The sequence below is a fragment of the Stenella coeruleoalba genome (genome assembly GCF_951394435.1).
Source record: "Stenella coeruleoalba genome assembly, chromosome: 13".
NCBI lineage: Eukaryota > Metazoa > Chordata > Mammalia > Artiodactyla > Delphinidae > Stenella > Stenella coeruleoalba.
The window spans coordinates 7,795,517-7,817,002 of record NC_137159.1 but is presented as its reverse complement, the minus strand read 5'-3'; the positions used below and the strand labels follow the sequence as shown (position 1 = coordinate 7,817,002).

Here is a 21,486-nt window from a genome sequence, read left to right as displayed (position 1 = left end):
AGAATGTTTCTTGTGTACTTAGGAAGAATGTGGATTATGCTGTTGGTGGGTCTGGTGTTAGTTAGGTCAGTTTTGTTGATACTTCTGTTCAAATTTTGTATACATTTGCTCATTTTATGTATAGTTTTTCTATCCATTATTGAGAGTGGGCTATTGAAGTTCCCAGATTTATTGTTGAATTTTATTTCTCCCCTCAATGTTTTCAGTTTTTTCTTTATATATTTTGGGTCTCTGTTAGGTTTGTATGTGGTTATAATTGTTATATCTTCTTGAGGATACAGATATGTCTCTCGTCTCTAATAACATTTTTTGTGTATTATTAACATAGCCATGAATCTCTCTTATAGTTATCATTTGCATGGTATGTCTTTTTCAGTCTTAATGCTTTCAGTTTATGTCTGTGTCTTTGACTCTAAAGTGTCTCTTGCTGACAGCATGTGCTTTAATCTTGCTGTTTTATCCAGTCACACAATGTGCCTTTAAGAGCATTTAATTGATTCACATTTAAAGTTATTATGGGGAATTCCCCACTGGTCCAGTGGTTAGGACTCTGCACTTTCACTACTGAGGGCCTGGGTTAAATCCCTGGTTGGGGGACTAACATCCCATAAGCCACTTGGTGGGGCAAAAGAAAAAGGAAATGGAAAAAAGTTGTCATAGATGTGATGGAATTTTCTTCTCTCATTTTGCTATTTGTTTTCTACATATTGCATGTCTCTTGGGTCTTTCTCTTTTTTTAAGTTATTTTCTTCATGGTTACTCTAGGCATTACAATATGTATCTTAACTTATTATTTTCTATTATTAGTAGCTTAATTCTAGTTAAAAAAAGATTTTGTTCCAATATAGATCTATTTCTTTCTTCTTCCTTTATGCTATTATTGTTACATATATTATGTATTATTGTTACATATATTATGTTTATAAATGTTACAAACCCAATAAAACAGTGGTGCTATTAATGTCTTATTTGATCTTACATCTTTTAAAGGAATTCAGAGAAGAAAGGAGAAAAATATATTGATAGTCTTTAATATTAGCCTAAATATTAACGTTTCTAGTATTCCTTATTTCTTCCTATGAATTTGAGTTTCTGCTGGTGTCATTTTGTTGCTACAGTATAGCTCCAGTACCTCCCTCGCCTTGCCTTTGATCTTTGTTATATTTGTTACATCTTTATCTGTTATAAGATCAAGCATACAACTTTAGAATTATTTTTGAAGTTATCTTTTAAATCAGCCTTTAAGAGAAGAAAATAGAAAAAGGTAATTTTTACTGTGTTTTATATTTACCTATATAATCATCTTTTACCATCACCCTTTTTTTCTTCATGTGGCTTTTCGTTACCATCTGGTGTCACTTCATTTCACCCTGATAAACTTTCTGTGATATTTCTCATCATGCTAATCTTCTAGCAGTGAATTCCTTAGTCTTTTTAAGTCTGGGAATTCTTTATTTTACCTTCATTTTTAAAGATAATATTGCTGCATGCGGAATTCTTGCATGACAATTTTTTTCTCTTGTTTAGTCCTTTGAATATGTTACTGCATTGCCTCTGGCCTCCATTGCTTATGATTAAAATTAAGCTGTTAACTCTTATTTGGGTTCCCTTCTACACAGGGAGTGATTTTTCTCTTGCTGTCAAGATTTTCTTTTTGATCTTGGCTCTTAACAATTTAACTAGGTTGTGTCTTGGTGTGGCTATCTTTTGTATTTATCCTACTTGGAGTTTATTGAGTTTTTTAGATGTGTAGATTGATGTTTTTTGTCGAATTTTGAACATTTTCTGCCATTATTTCTTCAGATATTCTTTCTGCCTATTTCTCTGTCTCCTCTCCTTCTGGAACTCCACTGGTGCACTTGAGAGTATCCTGCAGATCTCTCAGGGTTCTGTCCAGTTTTCTTCATTCCGGTTTAATTTCTATTAATCTATCTTTAAGTTCTTTGATTCTTTCTTCTGCCAGGTTATAGCTACTGTTGAGCCCCTTCAGTGACGTGACTTTTTAAATTTGTTACGGAACTTTTTAACTCCAAAATGTTCAAGTTATTTTTTTTAATTATAATTTTTTTTCTATTTATTGATGTCCTCTTTTGATGAGTCATCATCACACTTTTCTTTCAACATGGTTCCCTGTTTTTGAGTCTTTGTCTGATAAGTCCAAAATCTGGATCTCTCAGAGGTAGTTTCTGTTGACCACTCTGAATTCTGTTAGCTCCTACAAATGTGGTAGTTTGGGTTTTTTGGTTTTTTTGCCTAGTGAATCAGGTGGACTAATTCTGTTGTCTTTGGCTTTTATTGTATGCAACTGCTGATGCCTCTTCTCAGTTTTGTTTTCTTTGTTTTTGTTTGTTTTCATTTTTTAAGTTCTTGTTAGAGGACCAAGGACCTCTTTGTCTCTTCTGACAACCTTGTAAGGGGCACAGCCTTCTGGACCACCGGAGATTAGTAGTATCTTATCAAAGCCTGGTTTGTCAGTCTTGTTCCACAAGCCTCCCTGTTAAATGTCTGACTGATCTTCCTGGTTATCTCTTGTCTCACCAGTATCAAGGCCTTAGTCTAGTTGTGATTTTAGTTTTATCTTTTTGTTTGCCATTGGGGTCACTCCTGGTTTTGGCAGTGCCCTACAGTGTGAAATCCCCTGTCCCTCTCTCATATCACTTCTGCCCCATGGAGCTGTGGGAGTGAGAGGAGTGTGATGGAGCAACTCCAGTCTGAAACTCCACAGTTGCTCTTACTGATGGTCAGTAGATTTTCTTGAATTAAATGTTTCTCAATTTGTTATATGCTGTTGGCCAACTTCTAGAGTCTTTAAGTGGCTGTTTCAACAATTTTGTCTAGTTTTATCTTTTCTTTTTAGGGAGAGGACTTGCTGAGCCTCCTCATTCCATCCTTTAAGAAGTCCTGCCTCACAACACCTTTTAACGGCTCCATGTTGTCTTCCATTTTATAGAAGGATCCTAATTTAACTTTGTATCCGTCTGCTTGGGCGGCCACAACAAAATACTGCAAAAATACTGCAAACTGGGAGGCTTAAATGACAGAAATTTATTTTCTGACAGTTTTTGAGGATAGAAGTTCAAGATTCAAGAGCTAGCAGGGCTGTTTTCTGGTGAGGACTCTTTTCCTTACTTGCAGGTGACTACCTTATTACTGAGTCCTGACATGGCCTTTCCCCTGTAAGTGCTGAGAAAGATTTTTGATTTTCTTTTATAAGGACACCAGCTCTATTGGATTAGGGCCCCACCCTTAGGACCTCATTTAACCTTTCCATTACCTCCTAAAGGCCTTATCTCCAAATAAGTCACATTGGGGGTTTGGACTTCAGTGTATAAATTTGGGAAAGATACAGTTCAGTCCATAACACACTTCATGGTTCTGAAACCTTGCTATATACTATAATTTTCTGACATTCACCACAGACTTCCTAAGTAAGACTCTCCATTGTGGATAGGATACCTATATGATTCTATGCAACCAGAAAGGTATCAGCCCTGGGGTTTTGGAAACACTCATTAAGAAATCCTCCACTAAAGATTAAGTGGTTACTGATTCTTGCTATTATAAATACTCCAGTGAGCAAACTGTTGTACACCTGTACATCTCTGTATACTTGTCATTGCTTCAGAGCAAATACTTAGAGGTAGAATTTCTGAGTCGTGGTCTATATATACTACATTGCCCTCCAGAAAATTTCAGCATTTCATCAAGTATGGGAGAGAAAGGCAGTTTTCAACCATATCAAGTTCTAACTAAGGTCCCGTTTGCTTTTGAGTCGTACATGTTGTGACGCTGTTGTGTACTACTCTTCGCTAGTAAATACTTGCGTCTTACTTTTGACATTCCAAAATGTCTTTTCATTACAGTTTCTATAGAAAGAATCAGTGTCGTGGTAGAAATGAAAGAGTTCTTAGAAAAACGGTTTTTTAGATGGAAAATAGTGATAGTTTTGTAAATGACATTGCTTCAGACTTTTTGTGAAAAGTGTTATTTCATTTGAATGCCAGCTTTACTGTACTTCAAAGGCCGTCATTTTAAAGAGGAACTGCTAGCTTGTGTTTTGTTTGGTTCTCAGAAAGCTGAAGTATTTAGAAGTAAATGATACAGTAAATACATTGTAGTTCAAGGACAGGCTTTCTCATGCTTAGTGGTTACTTAGGAAGGTAGGAAGTGTCATTTGGATGTGTCAGGCTGAAGCTTGCAGTAACCATGTCCTAATTGAAAAGACATAGCATTTGTACACTGGATACAGCTTTGAAATATATTGCTTTAAAATTTTTAACAATTCTTAAGTTCTAATGAAAGTGTTGGAATGCTAGTGTATACCTCTTTCTATGTAAACCTCCACGTAAGTTAGAGGTTGTACTATATAGTAAGTGTGACAAAATGATCAATTCCTTTTTCTATTCATTATATTCCATTAAATTAACCATGTGCAAAAGTGTTCAGAAAGTTTGAGCCAACACTTTACACCATTCTTATTCATAATTAGTAGTGCTGCTCAGAAATCTCTTATAAACAGGTGTCTCCTTGTCCAAAGGTTGTAAAGTTCACATTGTAAAATGCAGTTACATGTAGTTAAAGCAGCAAAACAAGCAGCAAAACCTGTATGCAGGTTGTGGCATTCCCTTGCAAAGGCAAAATAATTTAAAGGAAGATGGTACTAAGTGTTTGAAATAGTATTTAATTTTGTGTTTTTTTTTTTTATTCCTAGAAACGGAGACTTGAACATAGTAAAAACGTAAATACAGAGAAGCTAAGAGCTCCTGTTATTTGTGTACTTGGACATGTGGACACAGGGAAGACAAAAATTCTAGATAAAGTAAGAAAATGTGTGCATTGATACATAACTTTTTGAATAAGTGAATGATACCTTATAAAAAGCTAATAGAAACCATAGCACACATGGGCAGTTCTGTTTACAAGCTGCTGTTTTCTTATTGCTTTTGCTTCTTTTTGCATTTTGAAATTTGAATCTGAATCTGCCATCTTATCCCAGCTCCGTCACACGCATGTACAAGATGGTGAGGCAGGTGGTATTACGCAGCAGATTGGTGCCACCAATGTTCCTCTTGAAGCTATTAATGAACAAACGAAGATGATTAAAAATGTAAGTACACTGTACTTCATGTGTTTTAATCTCTGACAAAAATTAACGTATAAATTATTTCAAACACAGAAAAAAGAACAGAATAGTATAACAGACCCATATGCTCACCGTTCATAATTAACACACGCCATCTTTAAAGACATAAACCATTAAATGTTGTAGGAGTCCTCCTTCCCTCCTGCTCCAAGAGGCAGTCACTATTATGAAGTGAAGTAATCTCTAAATGTTGATATTCCAGTCCCATCATCTGATTACTTCTATAGAGTCCTCATCTACTATTTGGTCATTGAGTGATGGGATGTGGAGGAAAGGCAGAATAAATGCCTGATCCTTCACCTTTATTAACCAGCTCTTAAAATAAAGAGTGATTGGTTTGGTTTGCTATTATATTATTATAAACTCATGGATTTCAACATATTTACTGTGTTTTTTCTTACCTTTTTATTTTTTTTTATTTTTGGCTGTTGGGTCTTCATTGCTACTCACGGGCTTTCTCTAGTTGCGGCGAGCCGGGGGCTACTCTTCGTTGTGGTGCATGGGCTTCTCATTGTGGTGGCTTCTCTTGTTGCGGAGCACGGGCTCAGTAGTTGTGGCTCGCGGGCTCTAGAGCACAGGCTCAGTAGTTGTGGTGCACAGGCTTAGTTGCTCCACGGCTTGTGGGATCTTCCTGGACCAGGGCTTGAACCTGTGCTCCCTGCATTGGCAGGCGGATTCTTAACCACTGCCCAACCAGGGAAGTCCCTATTTACCGTGTTTTAATCCATTTCAGTTATTGTTGTGCTGAGATAGTTCCATCTTTGCCCAGTGATTGGCTTCTGAGTCTTTTTGATACAGGTTCTAGTAGTCTTATTTGTGTTTGGTTACATCGTGCTGTCTGATGTAACACATAGCACATTATTACATGCTGGTATCTCTCTTCATTCCTTATTTAGTCTCAGTTCTGTGTATAGAAAGGGTCTGTGAGCTTATCACTCAGTTTTTGTTTTGTGTGTTTGAAATTGTTTTATGCAGCTTGTTTTCTGGTAGATTGCTGAAGAAGGAGTAATGGGAATAATATTACTTGAGTTTTTTAATATTTAAGAGTTACTTTGTGGCCTTCATCCTGGAAAGTTAGTTGGCTACATGTAAAATCTTTGGTTCACATTTTCTTTCCTTAAGTATCTTGACTGTTACTCCAATTTCTTCTGACATAAATCATTGCAAGTTTGATTACAAGCTGGTTTTCATCCTCGTATAAGTTATGTAGTCTTTTTGCATCTTGCTTTTGGTTGTTCTGGGTCAGTTTTCCCGTTACATGGTGTTCCATTTCAGTATGTAGTTTAAAATCTTTATTTTAGGACAGTTTTCTTGAATTACAGTTTTCTGAATTTGTAATTTAAATTTTATTTTGGTTGTTTCTATCTGTTACTTTTCTGTGCTAGTCACTGGGGAGTTTATAACAGCTTATTCCACCAGTTTCCAGACTCTAAATCTGGTGTTATTTTAGCACATAGTTAAAAAGCATGATTTTTATTAGGCCTGTATGAAAGTTCTCAGGATAACCTTTATATGGCAATTGTCATTATATTGTTTGTATTCCAGACAACGAAGTGGAAATAATTATGGTGAATTTTGATCTAAGACCACCAGAATGCAAAATTGAAATGTTTTGCATTTGAATCATTTTGACCTAGATCCCTGGATAAGATTTTGGAAAATCATTTGAAGATTGACAAAAGTATAGATAAGCAAAGAAAAAAGTTTTGTGTGTGTATGTGTGAGAGAGATTTGTTGGTCAGTGCTACTCTTTAGATTAAAGGAGGACGTCCATATCTGGCTTGTTGTAATGTTGTTTCCATTCATTTGTGTGCTTTTGTCCAGAAAATCAAGTGTTGAGGATAGTATTTGAATAAAGCAGGGTATGAACTTATTCTTTAATATTTTAAGTTGATGTGGTAAATTTTCTTTAAAACATGCTTTGAGATATTTTTCAGAGTTTAGAATTGCTTTAAAATTGGACCAGATACATTTTCCAGATACGGAGAACCTCTTCTTCTGTGTCAGCTTTTTATAAATAATCACTCTCGGATGACTACTCTGTCATTTGTCACTTACTATGTCACTTACTAATAATCTGTTCAGATTTAGACTACATCAGTTATATAACTTTAACAAGGGGAATATTTTCTCATTTCAGTTTTTTTTCTGAAAAATTCCTTTTGATATTAATGAAAATATTAACTGTTGTGCTTTGCTGGTTGAAACAGTTTTAAAACAGTTCATTTGGAAAAGGAAGTGATGTTGAAGTTTTCATGGCAGAATAATTGTTTTGTAAAGAAGCTTTCATTGTTTTGGCTTTGTTAAGCTCTCCACTTTCCCCCACCTTTTCTAGTTTAATAGAGAGAATTTACGGATTCCAGGAATGCTGATTATTGACACTCCGGGGCATGAGTCTTTCAGGTAAGAATGATTTGTGTCTTTTGTCATCAGGCAAACTGCTTGAAACCATGAAGTCTCAAAGTTCAGTGAGTGAGGAGTTCTAACTAGTCGCTAGTCTTGGGGTACTGTTTTGAGGTCTGTGCTCCCTGTAACTGCCAATCCTCATCTGTGCCTCACTGATTTAGTAGTACTTTATTTGGATACTTGTTTTTTGTAGAGAGAAGTCTTTTCCACTTTGAAAGAGCAAATCCTAATACATACCTGGTCTATCTCCTATGAAACCCATTACAGGTGGAATTTTGTCCTGTTACCTCTTGGCTATGTTCCTTAGCGCAAAAAACTTGGTCAGTAAAATTGGCAGAAATAATGGAGTAACTTCTGGAACTAAGTCATTCCAACTGATGTCAATTCACTGTCAGATAAGCATTTGGCAAGTTAAGGGCTAATGGCACTTGAATTTAATGCATGTACTTCATTTTGTTCTTTTTTGTTTAGGTTTTACAAAGAAATTAAAATTTTAAGTTTTTAAAATAAAAGTATTAATTGCAAGATTTCTATTTATACATCTTTTTCTTTTCCAACAGTAATCTGAGAAACAGAGGAAGCTCTCTTTGTGATATTGCCATTTTAGTTGTTGATATTATGCACGGTTTAGAGCCCCAGACAATTGAATCTATCAACCTTTTGAAATCTAAAAAATGTCCCTTCATTGTTGCACTCAATAAGGTAAGCTCTCCTTCTGAAAAATTAAGTTGTGAAAATATGCTTCTTATTTTTTTGTGGTTAAAAAAATGTAGTATAACTTTCATGTAAGAAAATGCACTTAACGCTAAGTGTACAGTTCAATGTATGTTGACAAAATTATACGCACATTTAACCACCGTCATTCAGAATATAGACTTACCTCCATATTCCCAGAATGTTCCCTCATGTTCTTTTACAGTCAGTGTGCCCCTTCTGCACCCCGAAACACACCAGCCTTCTTTCTGCTGCCATAGACTAGTTTTGCCTGTTTTATAATTTCATATTAATGGAATTATACAGTGTATAATCTTTTGAGTCTGGCATTTTTCACTACTCATGTTAATATAAATTTATCCGTGTTGTTGCATAGGTCATAGGTTGTTCCTTTTTATTATTCAGTAATATTTCATCATCTGGCTAATACATCTTAACACTTGATCCATTTACCTGTAGAAGGATTCTTGGATTGATTACAATTTTAGGTTATTAGTGAAGCAGCTATAAACGTTTTACACAAGTCTTTGTGTAGACGTTTATTTTCCTTTACTTTTAGTAAATATTTAGGAATAGAATTGCTGGGTCATATGGTAGGTATATGTTCAACTTTATGAGAAAATGACACATTTTCCCAAAGAGATTGTACCATTTTACATTTTTTAACCCACAATTTGGAAGAGTTCCAGTTTCTGCACATTATTGCCAACACTTAACCCTACCTGTAGCCATTCTAATGAGTGTGTAGTGCCAAAGTATACTGGTTTCATTTGCATTCCCATGATGACTAATGGCATCAAACATCTTTTCATGTACTTGTTCCATCTCTGTCTCTCTGAAGTATCTATTCAAAATCCTTTGCTCATTTTTATTCGATTGTTAGTTGTCTTAATTCAGTTTTAAGAGTTCTTTATATTGTCAATAGAAGTCCTTTGTCAGTTATGTGTATTGCAGATATATTCTTATAGTCAAGGACTTAGTTTTTCATTTTCTTAATGAGGTTTTTGGAAGAGCAGCAGAAACTTCTAATTTTAGCAAAATCAATTTATGAGAAATTATTTTTTTTTATAATTTGTCGCTTGTGTTCTATATAAGTAATCTTTTCCCACCCCAAGTTCATGAAAAATTTCTCCAGTGTTTCTAGATATTCAGCATTTAGATCTATGATGTTTTTAAGTTAGTTTTGTGCATGGTGTAAGGTAGGGTCAAGGTTAACTTTTTTCCAAATGTATATCTACTTCAAAAACCCCTTGTGAAAAGATTATTCTTTTCCCCATTGAATTACTTTGCAGTCTTTGTTGAAAATTAATTGACCATGTAGGTACATGTTTGTTCTTAGTATTTCTCTTCTCTTCCATTGACCTATATGTCTGTCCTTGTGCCACTGCTACCCTGTCTTGATTATTGCAGGTTCATAATAACGTCATGAAAGCAGGTGGTGGTTAAGTTCTTCAACTTTTTATTTTTCAAAATTGTTTTGGTTATTTCAGGGTCCTTGAATTTCCATATAAAGTTTAGAATCAGCTTGTTAGTTTCTTCCCTCCGGGATTTTTATTGGGGTTGTATTTGTAGATAAATTCTGGGAGAATGGACATTTTAACAAAATTGAGCCTTCCAATCAGTGAACATGATGTCTGTCTCTACATTTACTTTACTTTACTTTGTCTTGACAATATGCTCCAGTTTTATTATCTTGTGACCTTTTAAATTCACTGATTAGGCCTAGTAGCTTTTGTAGCTCGGGTGGGAGTTTCTGTATACGTGATTATGTTATCTGCAAATAAAAACTGTTACACTTTTTCCCTTATCTGTATCCTTTATCAATTTATAAATGTTTTTCTTCCTTATTGCACTAACTAGACCTTCTAGAACAATGTCGAATAAAAGTGGTGACAGACATCCTTGTTTCTTCTCCATACTTACCATTAAGTATGATGTCAGATGTAAATGCACTTCATTAAACTGAGGAATTTCCCTTCTATTCCTAGGTTGCTTAGTATTGTTTTTTCTTTTAAGTCTGGAATGGTTGTTGATTTTTGTCAGATGCTCATTCTGCATCTCTTGATATGCTTATGTGGTTTTTCTCCTTTATTCGGTAACAGCCTGAATTGCTGTTGCTGTGGGGGTGAGGGGCTTTACTTTTTGTTATCAGGACTTTATTGTTTTTAGAGCACTTTAAGGTTCACAGCAAAACTGAGGGGAAGGTACAGATTTCCGGTATACCCCTGTCTTCACACACGCACAACCCCCTCCGTTCCCAGTGTCCTCCACCAAAGAGGTGCATTTGTTACAACTGATGAACCTCCTTTGGACACATCATTATCACCCAGAGTTCATCGTTTTCATTGGGGTTCACTCTTGGTGTTGTATACTCTGTGGGTTTGGACAAATCTAGAGGAGACTGACCACTAAGCCTTCTTCCCAGCCACAGCTTCACTAGAAGACCTTTGTAAACTGAACCCTTTCCAAGTTTGTCACTTTTTTTTAAAGGAGAGATGACAATTCTCATTAAGCTCTGATCTGTACCAGTTGCAGAGATAGGGTTGTTTTCTCTCTTTTCTAAGTCATGAATCCTGTTAAATAGCAATAACAAGAATTTACTGAGTGCCTAGTAGGTAATGGGCACTTGGCATGTATTACTTCCAACTATTGTATTAACTTTGGAGAGAGAAGATTTCATGGGTTGCTTTAATTCAGTTTGAGCTTATAAGTTTCCGAGTCTTTTATTATACAGTGTACACACCTAGTAGACCATTTCCTTCCACTTCATTTTGTTAATCTTGTTTTCTTCTAGGAGTTTAACTGTTTGTGTTTAATCCAGTTTCTCTAATTTATGAAGGTCATTTTCGAATCTTCATTTATTTTCTAAAGTTATAGTTACTTTGTTCAAACGCAGACACATCCTCCCTTAGGAGTTCTCTACAGGCCTATGCTTTTGACCTCTGACTTGAGTGTGGATTTGCCAGTGGTGGGCAAATCTGGATTAAGCAGGCACGGTGACCCTAAGATTGCAGTCTTCGTTGTATCTTGGAAATCTCCATTTGCTCTTCATTCCTAGAACGTTTCTAGTGAAGATGACAGTCTAACAGGATCTCAGTCTGCTCTTCCTCTGCAGGCACTACCTTAGTCACTTGCTCTTTCTAGTTTCGTTATTGTCTCCAGAGAAACTACATCCTACGAGCTCTGAGTTAGCAGAGTGGGACAGTGGTTAAGAGCTTGGCTTCCAGGGTTTGAATCTTGGGTTCATATCCTGGCTTTGGCACTTCAAACTGTATAAAGAGGGTCCTTAATTAGCCCCTTTTTGCCTGCAAAACAGAGCATTACTGGATTTTTGTAAGAATTAGAGGCGATAAAACATGTCAAGTGTTAAGACTAGTATCTGATCAAAGTAAGGGTTCAAAACAGGTTAATTATTATTACCAGGTGGAAAAGCTGTGACATAAATATTTTTATGCTTTCTGTAAATTTGCTATATCCTTATTTTTAAAATTGAGGTAAAATTTATATACAGTGAAATGCACAGAACTTAAGTGTGAAATTGAGTTTTGATAAATGTATATACATCCTTGTTACACAGCCCAAATTAAGACATCAGACTTTGCATCACCCGAGAAGTACCAATATGCCCCATTCCAGTCAATCCCCAGCCCCTCATAGCAACCACTGTTCCAAATTTTGTGCCCATGGGTTAGTTTTGCCTGTTTCTTGAACTTCATGTAAATCAAATTTGACAGAATATGTTCTTTTGTGTCTGGCTTTTTACATTTAACATTATGCTTCTGTGACTTCATCCATGTTGTTGAGGGTGTGAGAAGTTTGTTGCTATTTAAAAAACATGTCATTTTTTAGAGCAGGTTTAAATTCACAGAGAAATTAAGGGGAAAGTACAGAGATTTCTGATATATCCCCTGCCCCCCCCACACTCATAGCTTTTCCCATTATCAATATACCCACCCAAGTGGTACATTTGCTACAATTGATGAACCCGTAGTTTACCTTAGAATTTACTGTTGGTGTGGTGCATCCTGTGGGTTTGGACAAATGTATCATAATATGTATCCACCATTATAGAATTATAGAGCCTTTTCACTGCCCTAAAAATCCTCTGTGCTCTGCCTATTCATCCCCCCACCTCCCACCCACTGGCAACCACTGATTTTTCTACTGTCTCCATAGTTTTGCCCTTTCCAGAGTAGTCATATAGTTGGAATCCTACAGTATGTATGTAGCCTTTTCAGATTATCTTCTTTCACTTAGTAATATGGATTAAAGTTTCTTCCGTGTCTTTTTGTGGCTTGATAGTTCATTTCTTTTAGCACTGAATGATAATCCCATTGTCTAGATGAACCTGTTTATTTATCCATTCACCCACTGAAGGACGTCTTAGTTGTTTCCAAGTCTTGACAATTATGAATAAAGCTGCTGTAGACTTTTGTGTGCACATAAGTTTTCAACTCCTGGGTAAATAACGAGCACGATGGCTGGGCCGTATGGTAAGAATGTTTAGTTTTGTAAGAAACTGCCAAACTGTCTTCCAAAGTGGCTGCACCGTGTTGTATTTCCTCCGGTCGTGCATGAGGGTTCCCGTCACTCCACATCCTCACCAGCATTTGCTATTGTAAGTGCTTTAGGATTTTGGCCATTCTGATAGGTGTGTAGTGGTATCTTGTTTTAATTCGTATCTTCCTGGTGACAAAAGGTGCGAAACATCTTTTCATGTATGTATTTGCCATCTTTATATCTTTTTTGGTGAGGTGTTTTTTGTTAAGTATTTTGGCCCATTTTCAAATTGGATTCTTAGTTTACTTACTGTTGAATTTTGAGAGTTATTTGTATACTTTACATACCATTCCTTTATCCAGATGTGGTTTTTTGCCAATATTTTCTTCTAGTCTGTGCTTTGTAATGTCACTCTCTTGACTCTCTTTCACAGAAGTTTTTAATTTTAATTAAGTCCAGCTCATCAGTTCTTTCATGGATCATGCCTTTGGTGTTGTATCTCCGTAGTCATCACTGTGGCCAAGGTCATCTGGGTTTTCTCCTGTTATCTTCTAAGAGTTTCAGAGTTTGGTGTTTTACACTTAGGTGATCGATTCTGAGTTAATTTTTTTGTGAAGGGTGTAAGGTCTGTGTCTGTATTCAGTGTTTTGCCTGTGGACGTCCAGTTGTTCCAGCACCATTTGTTCTTTACTATTGATTTTTTAAATGTTAAACCAACCTTGCGTTACTGGAACAAATTCCACTTGGTCATGATATATTTTTCATATATTGCTGGGTTTGATTTGCTAATTTTGGGGGGGAGATTTTCATGAGTGATTTTGGTATGTAGATTTCTTTTAATATCTTTTGTCTGGTTTTGCTATTAGAGTAATGGCCTCCTAAGATGAGTTGAGAAGTATTTCCTCCTCTGTTTTCTGAAAGGGTTTGTGTAGAAATGATAATTATTCTTTACGTGTTTGATAGGATTCACTAGTAAAGCACCATCAGCATGGAATTTAAGCTAAGTTTAGGTTATTTAGGCTTTTTACTTTTGTCAGTATAGAAATTTGTGTAGAAATTTGTGTCTTTCAAAGAACCAGCTTTTGGTTTTATTGATATTCTCTAGTTTGTTTTGTATTTCATTGATTTCAGGGTTAATTTCTGTCATTTCTTTCTACTTACATTTGTCTTCATTGTTCTTTTACCAGTTTCTTAAGATGGAAGCTTAGATGATTTGATTTCAGATATTTTTTTCTTTTCTAATGTAAGCATTTAAAGGTATGCTTAAAAGCACTGCTTAGACATACTGTGTTTTTATTTATCATTTAGGTCAAAATATTTTCTGAATAGTTTTACTTGATATAGAATTCTAGGTTTAAAAAATATTTTTTTCCTTCATCATCTTCATTTTCTGGCTTTTATCTCTACTCATTCTTTGTTCCCCAGTATGTAATGTGGGATTTTTTGATTGCTTTTAAAAAGACTTTTTCTTTAAGAGTTTTGTCAGTGAGATTATATAATAGTTTTCTTTATATTTATTCCACTTGAGTTTGACTTTCTTAGAAAGTTCTTGGTCATTACTTGTGCAGTTATTTTTCTGCTCTCTTTTCTTACTCTTTCCTTGTTTAAGTGTTTGATAGAATTCTAGGACTTTACTTCTCTTAATATTGTCTCATAGTGACTGAAGGTTTTTCTTTTCTCCATCCTTTTTTCTCTACCTGCTTTGGTTGGGATAGTTTTTATTTGCTTTATCTTCAAGGTTGCTGATCTTTGGCAATATGTAATTTGCTTCAGCTCATCCAGTGATTTATTTTTTTTCATTTCATATTATATATATATATATATATTTTTTTTAGCTCTACAAGTTACATGTTTTTCCTTTAAAGTCATTGAATATATTTATAATAACTATTTTAAGGCCCTTGTATGCTAATTATATACCATCATTGTCATTTCTGGGTCTATTTCTACTTACTGATTTTCCTTTTTGATAGCAATCAGATTGGTCTGCTTTTTTATTTTATCACCCTAGAATGAGCCAATATATTATGCCTTTTTGTTTGTTTTTACTCTTAAATAATCTTCTTTATACCCATTTATCATCTTTTGAAAAGTGAAGGAAAATAGATTATTTTCTATTATTTTTCATGTCATTTTCCTGGTGATGGTACTTGGCTGTAATTAATCCTTTTTCCTGCATACTACTTAACATAACCATTTTGGAATTCCAACATATGTTAATGTTCCCAGGATAATTCTAGTTTTTCATCTTTTGCAGGAAATGGCAGCCTCCCATGAACTGGCTGGAGGCTGGTAGGCAGTGTGGCACTTCACATTTAAGAGGGGGTGCGGTTGAGCAGACTGAGGGGCTTTTGGTGCAATGAAAGTAATACTCTTCCAGATATGTGTGATATGCATTTGGAATTTTCTGGAGCTTTTAAATTAACCTTAATTAACTTCCTGAGTGTTGTGAATGCTTTAGAGATGTTTCTTACGAAAAATACTTTTCCAGATTGATAGGTTGTATGATTGGAAAAAGAGCCCCGACTGTGATGTGGCTGCTACTTTAAAGAAGCAGAAAAAGAATACAAGAGATGAATTTGAGGAGCGAGCAAAGGCTATTATTGTGGAATTTGCACAGCAGGTAAGAAAGCTTTCCCTTCTTTACGAAGAGACTATATCATAGAATATTTTTTCTTCTTTTACATTGTCTTTATAATTAAGTCACTATTTTCATTAATACTGGTTCTGTTCCCCTATTAATGGCAATTAGCATTTTCATTCTTTTCCCTTCTCCCTTTTCCTTTTAAAATCTTTATTTCAAGACCTCTCTTTGTAGTCTGAATGTTTAACTTTGAAAAACCAAATTGACTTGGAAAGAAACTACTTTTCTGCGATATGGTTAATACCTCCAGGATATACATGATCTAAGTGTTTTTGAGGATTTTTCAGAATGAAGAGCCATTATTCATCCAGCTTCTAGTTAGTCATTTCTGTTCTGGAGACCTCCTTCCACCACTCGGCCTGTGGGAATGACTTTGCTTTTTATGTCTCTAGGGGTTGAACGCAGCTTTGTTTTATGAGAATAAAGATCCCCGCACTTTTGTGTCCTTGGTACCTACCTCTGCACATACTGGTGATGGCATGGGAAGTCTGATCTACCTTCTTGTCGAGTTAACTCAGACCATGTTGAATAAGAGACTTGCACACTGTGAAGAGCTGAGAGCACAGGTGATGGAGGTACTGTCAGCTTTTCAGTTTATTCCTCCCCCCACCAACCCCCAAATAGGGTTCTTGGGTGGGGATGTCTACTAATTTAGATTTAATCTCAACATGGTGCATTGTAGCCTATATTTCACTCCCTTTGCAATAAATGTCTCTTAGGTTAAGGCTCTCCCAGGGATGGGCACCACTATAGATGTAATATTGATCAACGGGCGTTTGAAGGAAGGAGATACAATTATTGTTCCCGGAGTAGAAGGGCCCATTGTCACTCAGATTCGAGGCCTCCTATTACCTCCTCCTATGAAGGAGTTAAGAGTAAAGGTAAGTCAGGGTGGTAAGCGTTGGCACGTGTGGACTTGCACAGTGTTTAAAAATTCTACTGAGGTTGTTTCCTCACTTCAAGAGCCACCTGGCTTAATACACAACACACACCCTTCACTGGTTTTATTTTAGGTGTCTTCATACAGGAGGGACCATCCATCAGAGTAGAGATGTGTGAAAGTCCTTGTTTTCCAACTAAGTTTCTCATAAAAATCAAAAGTACATTGTTTTCGTTCTACACTGGTAGCTAGTTACTAGTATGTTACTGGTTTGTATGCACCTTCTGTTCTGTGACTTGTCTTTTTACTCATTCTGTAGTAGCTTGAGAAACAGAATTATTTAACTTTAATGTTGAATTTATCAGTCTTCCATTTGCACTTACTGCTTTTTGTATCTAGTTTAAAGAAATCTTGCCCTGTCCCAAGGTCATGACAGTATCGTCTTACATCGTCTTCTACCACTAACCACTTTTCAAATAAACGTGATAACAAATGTTTTGATCTCTGTAGAACCAATATGAAAAGCATAAAGAAGTAGAAGCAGCTCAGGGGGTAAAGATTCTTGGAAAAGACCTGGAAAAAACATTGGCTGGTTTACCCCTCCTCGTGGCTTATAAAGAAGATGAAATCCCAGTTCTTAAAGTAAGTTATTTTATTTTTTCCTCCAAAGCTGTTTTGAGTTGTACCTTGTGTCAGTAGAGCACACGCTAAGAATGATGAATAAAATGGGCATCTTTGTCTTTGTGAAGACTTACCTGGTGGTTTCTTAACAAACAGTTGATGCTTTTAAATTATTTCACTTTGTATAATCATGAATTAGCATCTTAAGAAACTGGAAAAAGAACAATGAAGACAAATGTAAGTAGAAAGAAATGATAGAAATTAACCCTGAAATCAATGAATAAATGATAATTTATATATATTCAAGTTAGAACATTTTAAATAAAAAATGAACCAGAAGCTAGAAGAAGTTTATTCCTTTTTTTTTTTTTTTAAAGATACTCAGCTATATAGATGGAACTAAAATAATCTCTTCCTAGGTTTTAGGAGTCATTTTAAAGCCTGTTTGCCTATTTTCAGGAACAGATGGCACACATGAGCCCAGCGGAGTTTCACAAAAGCAAACATTGAGACATATTTATTCTCTTGCCAAAGAGAAGATACCACTGTTCCCAGCACATGGCTCTTGTCCTATGCTGGGACCATTATTCTTTAGGCAGCACCCAGTCACTGTCGCCAGGGAATCGGCCCCCTTAGGGCCTATGAGAACAGGGCAGGCATCCCTGTGGCCAGTCTTGAGTATGGGTGGACTTGTACATCTTTAATGGCATCGACATGGTTGTTTTACTTATTTCTGGTCAAAATCTCTTCACCTTCAAAGGAGTGATGATGGAGTAAAGGGCTGCTGAGATTAGGGTATTTCATCATTAAATACCTTTGGGCTACTGTAACATATTACATTCATGTAGTACTATTTAAATTTAGAAGATTCTTATTTATCACGTCATTTCATTCACCCATCTACTCTGCCAAGTGGTGCAGAGGTTAAACATATTTCGACATTAGTAAACCTAACAGACAGAGGTGAAGTGGGATACAGCTCAGTTATGGCCGCCAAATCTCTCCTTCCTTTCCCGTACAGGTTCTGCCATGCCTTGCCCGTCCTAAGCCTTGGTTTCTTATTTTCAGATGAACACCTAATCAAAAACAGGAACAGTTTAATTCTAGGCTGCTGAGATAGAGGTGTATTTATAACCTTGTCAAATGTAATCTTTTTTCAAGGATGAACTGATCCATGAGTTAAAGCAGACACTAAATGCTATCAAATTAGAAGAGAAAGGAGTCTATGTCCAGGCATCTACACTGGGATCTTTGGAAGCTCTACTTGAATTTCTGAAAACATCAGAAGTGCCCGTAAGTAATGGTACCCGACTCCACGAGAGTCAGTGGTCGGCATAGTTTATGGCGCTGTTCCTGTTACCCAACACAGGCAGTTAAACTAGGAAACTCCCTTTTTACAGTATGCAGGAATTAACATTGGTCCAGTCCATAAAAAAGATGTTATGAAGGCTTCGGTGATGTTGGAACATGATCCTCAGTAAGTAGTTTCTCTTCTGCTGTAAAGGCTTTTATGTCGCCTATCTATTTTATTTTAGTAGAACTGTTATGACATGGTCTGTGTTTCATTGAATGATCTTTGATGTGTTTTAACCTTTTAGGTATGCAGTAATTTTGGCCTTTGATGTGAGAATTGAACGGGATGCGCAAGAAATGGCTGACGGTTTAGGAGTTAGAATTTTTAGTGCAGAAATTATTTATCATTTATTTGATGCCTTTACGAAATATAGACAAGACTACAAGAAACAGAAACAAGAAGAATTTAAGTAAGTTGGTGATTTTTACCTACTTTGGATCTTTGGTAATAAAGTTGATTATTTGAGGATTTCCAAATACCAGCCAGGTGTGTAGACAACAGAAGCGTGGCACTCGCTCGTCTCCCGGAAGCTGCATCCTCAGGTGGTGTGTTATACGCCACAGATTTGGCCCACCTGAGACACTCCAGCAGTGTGTGAACGAATCCTCTCTGTAACATTTCTGCTTAGTTTTTAATTTTCTTTAACTTGGCAGACCTAGGTTGCGTTAATGGGTGAGTAGTTGCTACATCTGGGGACTTTATCTTGCTGGAGTTCCTCATCTGGGGTTGCATGGAATGGAGGTAACACCGTGAGAGTGTGGAAAATTAGAAAGAGAAAGGAGGCGAGGCATTCCTTGGCAGGTGTCATTCCTCGAGCAAACCTGACAGAGCCTGTGGTGCTGGGGAGCCCTTGTCAATGGACCTGACCAGGTCCCTGCCTCTCGGAGCTTAGGGGAAGACAAGTGAAGAACACATGAGAAGTTGGGATAAGCGCAGGATGAAGCAGGGCAGGGCCTAGATAAGGCGAGGAGAGCTGTGGTTAATAGTGTGGTGGGGAGGCAGCTCAGCTGGGGAGAGTGAAGCGAGCCGCCCAGACACCCGGGAGGTGTCAGGTGGAAGGACAACGCCGGCCAGCAGGGCCGTGTTCAGAGGTGGAGGCAGCCACAGTGACCCTTGGGGAGGGTGGCAGGAGCTGCGGTAGAGAAGCTGGCAGCACCCATACCCTGTAGGACCCCGTAGGCCACAGGCGGGGTTTAGGGGGCTGCTGGTTAGAGCCTGTCAGGAGGCCCCCGTAGTCCAGGCAGGACGTGGTGGAGGCTCAGACCAGCATGACCAGAGGGAGGGACGGCTCAGTCTGAGGTGCATTTTAAAAGCAGACTGGTAAATACTGGGATTTAGATTGAGGTGTGCTCACTTTAGATCATGAAACCTGAAGGGGAAAGACTGAAGTTTGATTAAGAAAACGCTACAAACCATTAAAGCATTCTAAGCATATGCTTCATAAGCACAGAAATAGTGTCCTTTTGGATCAACTGATTTGGGAACGTGGTAGAGAAAAGGAGGATGTGGTTTGATACCAGTGTGGTCCTCAGAATAGGCCTCACACGGGCCCCAGGACACACCTGATGGTGGATTCCACCGAGGCACTCAAGCTCCATCTTCAGGGGCGGGGCTCAGCCTTTGGTCTGGGCCCAACGTGCTCCTGTGATGCAGCTGCTTTGAGGGGAGGGAGGAGGATGAAGAGAGGATGCAGCACCCTAGGGACCCCTGAGCGCTGATGTGTGGCCTTCCTGCTGCCCTCAGCTGAGGGGAGAAGAAGCCTCATATTCACCTGCATTTGCTTTTTTATGCTTCGAAGTGATTTTGTAAGCTTAAAAATTCTTGGGTTTTCTTTTTTCCTTTTAGACACATAGCAGTATTTCCCTGCAAGATAAAAATTCTGCCTCAGTTTATTTTCAATTCTCGAGATCCGATAGTGATGGGCGTGACTGTGGAAGCAGGCCAGGTGAAGCAGGGGACACCCATGTGCGTGCCTAGCAAAAATGTAAGTTCTGGTTGTACTTTTTAGAAAGTGTGTCATCTCTTAAAGCAGTTCTGGGAGTCAAGAGTGATAAAAAACTGAAATCAAGGAGAGCTTGTCACCTCCTGTAATTTATACAAATTCAGTATCAGTGTTCCTTAATCAGTGTTGATTCTCAAGCACCTGGTGTCAGTGCTTCAGGTAATGAAAGTTGCAGAATTATTGCCCTTCAAAAGTTTTTGGTGTTTTGAGTCTGGGGAAAGCTTAAAAAACAGTATAATGGACACGCATGTCTTTCCTCTAGCATCATAGCTAAGAGAAAGTAACATTAATTCCATGAAATCCTGTAGTTCACAGTTCACATTCACTTTTTACCAATTGTCCCAAATGTCTTTAGTAACGCTGCTTGCTGACCTGGCCCAGGGCTCCTTCGAGGTGCACTGCATTTGGTTATTAGTGTTTTAGTCTCAGTGATGAACGGTCTGCCATTCTTTTTAAAGAAGAGTCCAGAACAGCAGTTCCACAGATGATTTCTCAGCTTGGATTTGTCTGGTTGTTCCCTTGTGACTAGATGCAAGTTAGAATGATTGGGAAGGATACTGTGCACACAGGTGCTCCTGCGTGCCTCTGAATTGTCACACGGGTTGTCACTGTCGCAGTGCAAACTTGGGTGATCAGAGAAGGTGCTGTCAGCTCAGCATCGCCATCAGAGACAGATCCTCGCCCGCTGTACTGACTCAGTCACCTGGAGCACTGAGAGTCCCTGTGAGCTTCCCAGCGGCTTTAACCACCATTGACAGTCCTCGCCTGAGTAGTTATGACATGGATGGTGGCAGTATTGTGATCCCCCTTCCCACACGCTTCTGTAAAGAACCATCCCCCACCCCGGCCTTTTCATTAGGTATCTGAAACACGCCGGGTTTTTTTTGAGACCCCCGTTATCCAGCGTTTGGTCACTGGGAGCCCGTTCAAGCTGCCTTGTGTCCTTGCACATAGCACTTGGGGCCCTGTCTTCCTTTGTGGTGCAGTAAGGTGCTCCAGGCTCATCTAGGACTTTCCCTGCCCCAGACTTGGTTCCTTTAGTGGGAGACGGCACCTGACGTCCTCCGAGTGCTGTGACTCACTGCTTCTAGGAGTCATGCTTCTCTGCCAGTGGCTAAGCTAGGACACTTACTGACAGCAGTGATCGCCTGTGTGGCTTCGGCCAAACCAGGTTACCTGTTTTTACTCTCGCTGCCCAGGCAGCAGAGTGGGATGTTGTTGT

General features: G+C 37.7%; 1 protein-coding gene across 2 annotated transcripts in view; it reads left to right on the top strand.

Moving 5' to 3' along the window:
* Positions 1-21,486, top strand: part of EIF5B (eukaryotic translation initiation factor 5B) — a 68,197-nt gene that overhangs the window by 43,731 nt on the left and 2,980 nt on the right. For both annotated transcript variants that reach the window (XM_079941372.1, XM_079941371.1), the window contains exons 11-22: positions 4,712-4,819; positions 4,997-5,107; positions 7,479-7,546; positions 8,110-8,251; positions 15,255-15,386; positions 15,800-15,982; positions 16,127-16,288; positions 16,798-16,929; positions 18,070-18,201; positions 18,309-18,385; positions 18,507-18,671; positions 20,108-20,246. In XM_079941372.1, coding sequence (XP_079797498.1) covers positions 4,712-4,819; positions 4,997-5,107; positions 7,479-7,546; positions 8,110-8,251; positions 15,255-15,386; positions 15,800-15,982; positions 16,127-16,288; positions 16,798-16,929; positions 18,070-18,201; positions 18,309-18,385; positions 18,507-18,671; positions 20,108-20,246 — 1,551 coding nt within the window. The remainder of the gene's footprint in view (positions 1-4,711; positions 4,820-4,996; positions 5,108-7,478; positions 7,547-8,109; positions 8,252-15,254; positions 15,387-15,799; positions 15,983-16,126; positions 16,289-16,797; positions 16,930-18,069; positions 18,202-18,308; positions 18,386-18,506; positions 18,672-20,107; positions 20,247-21,486) is intronic.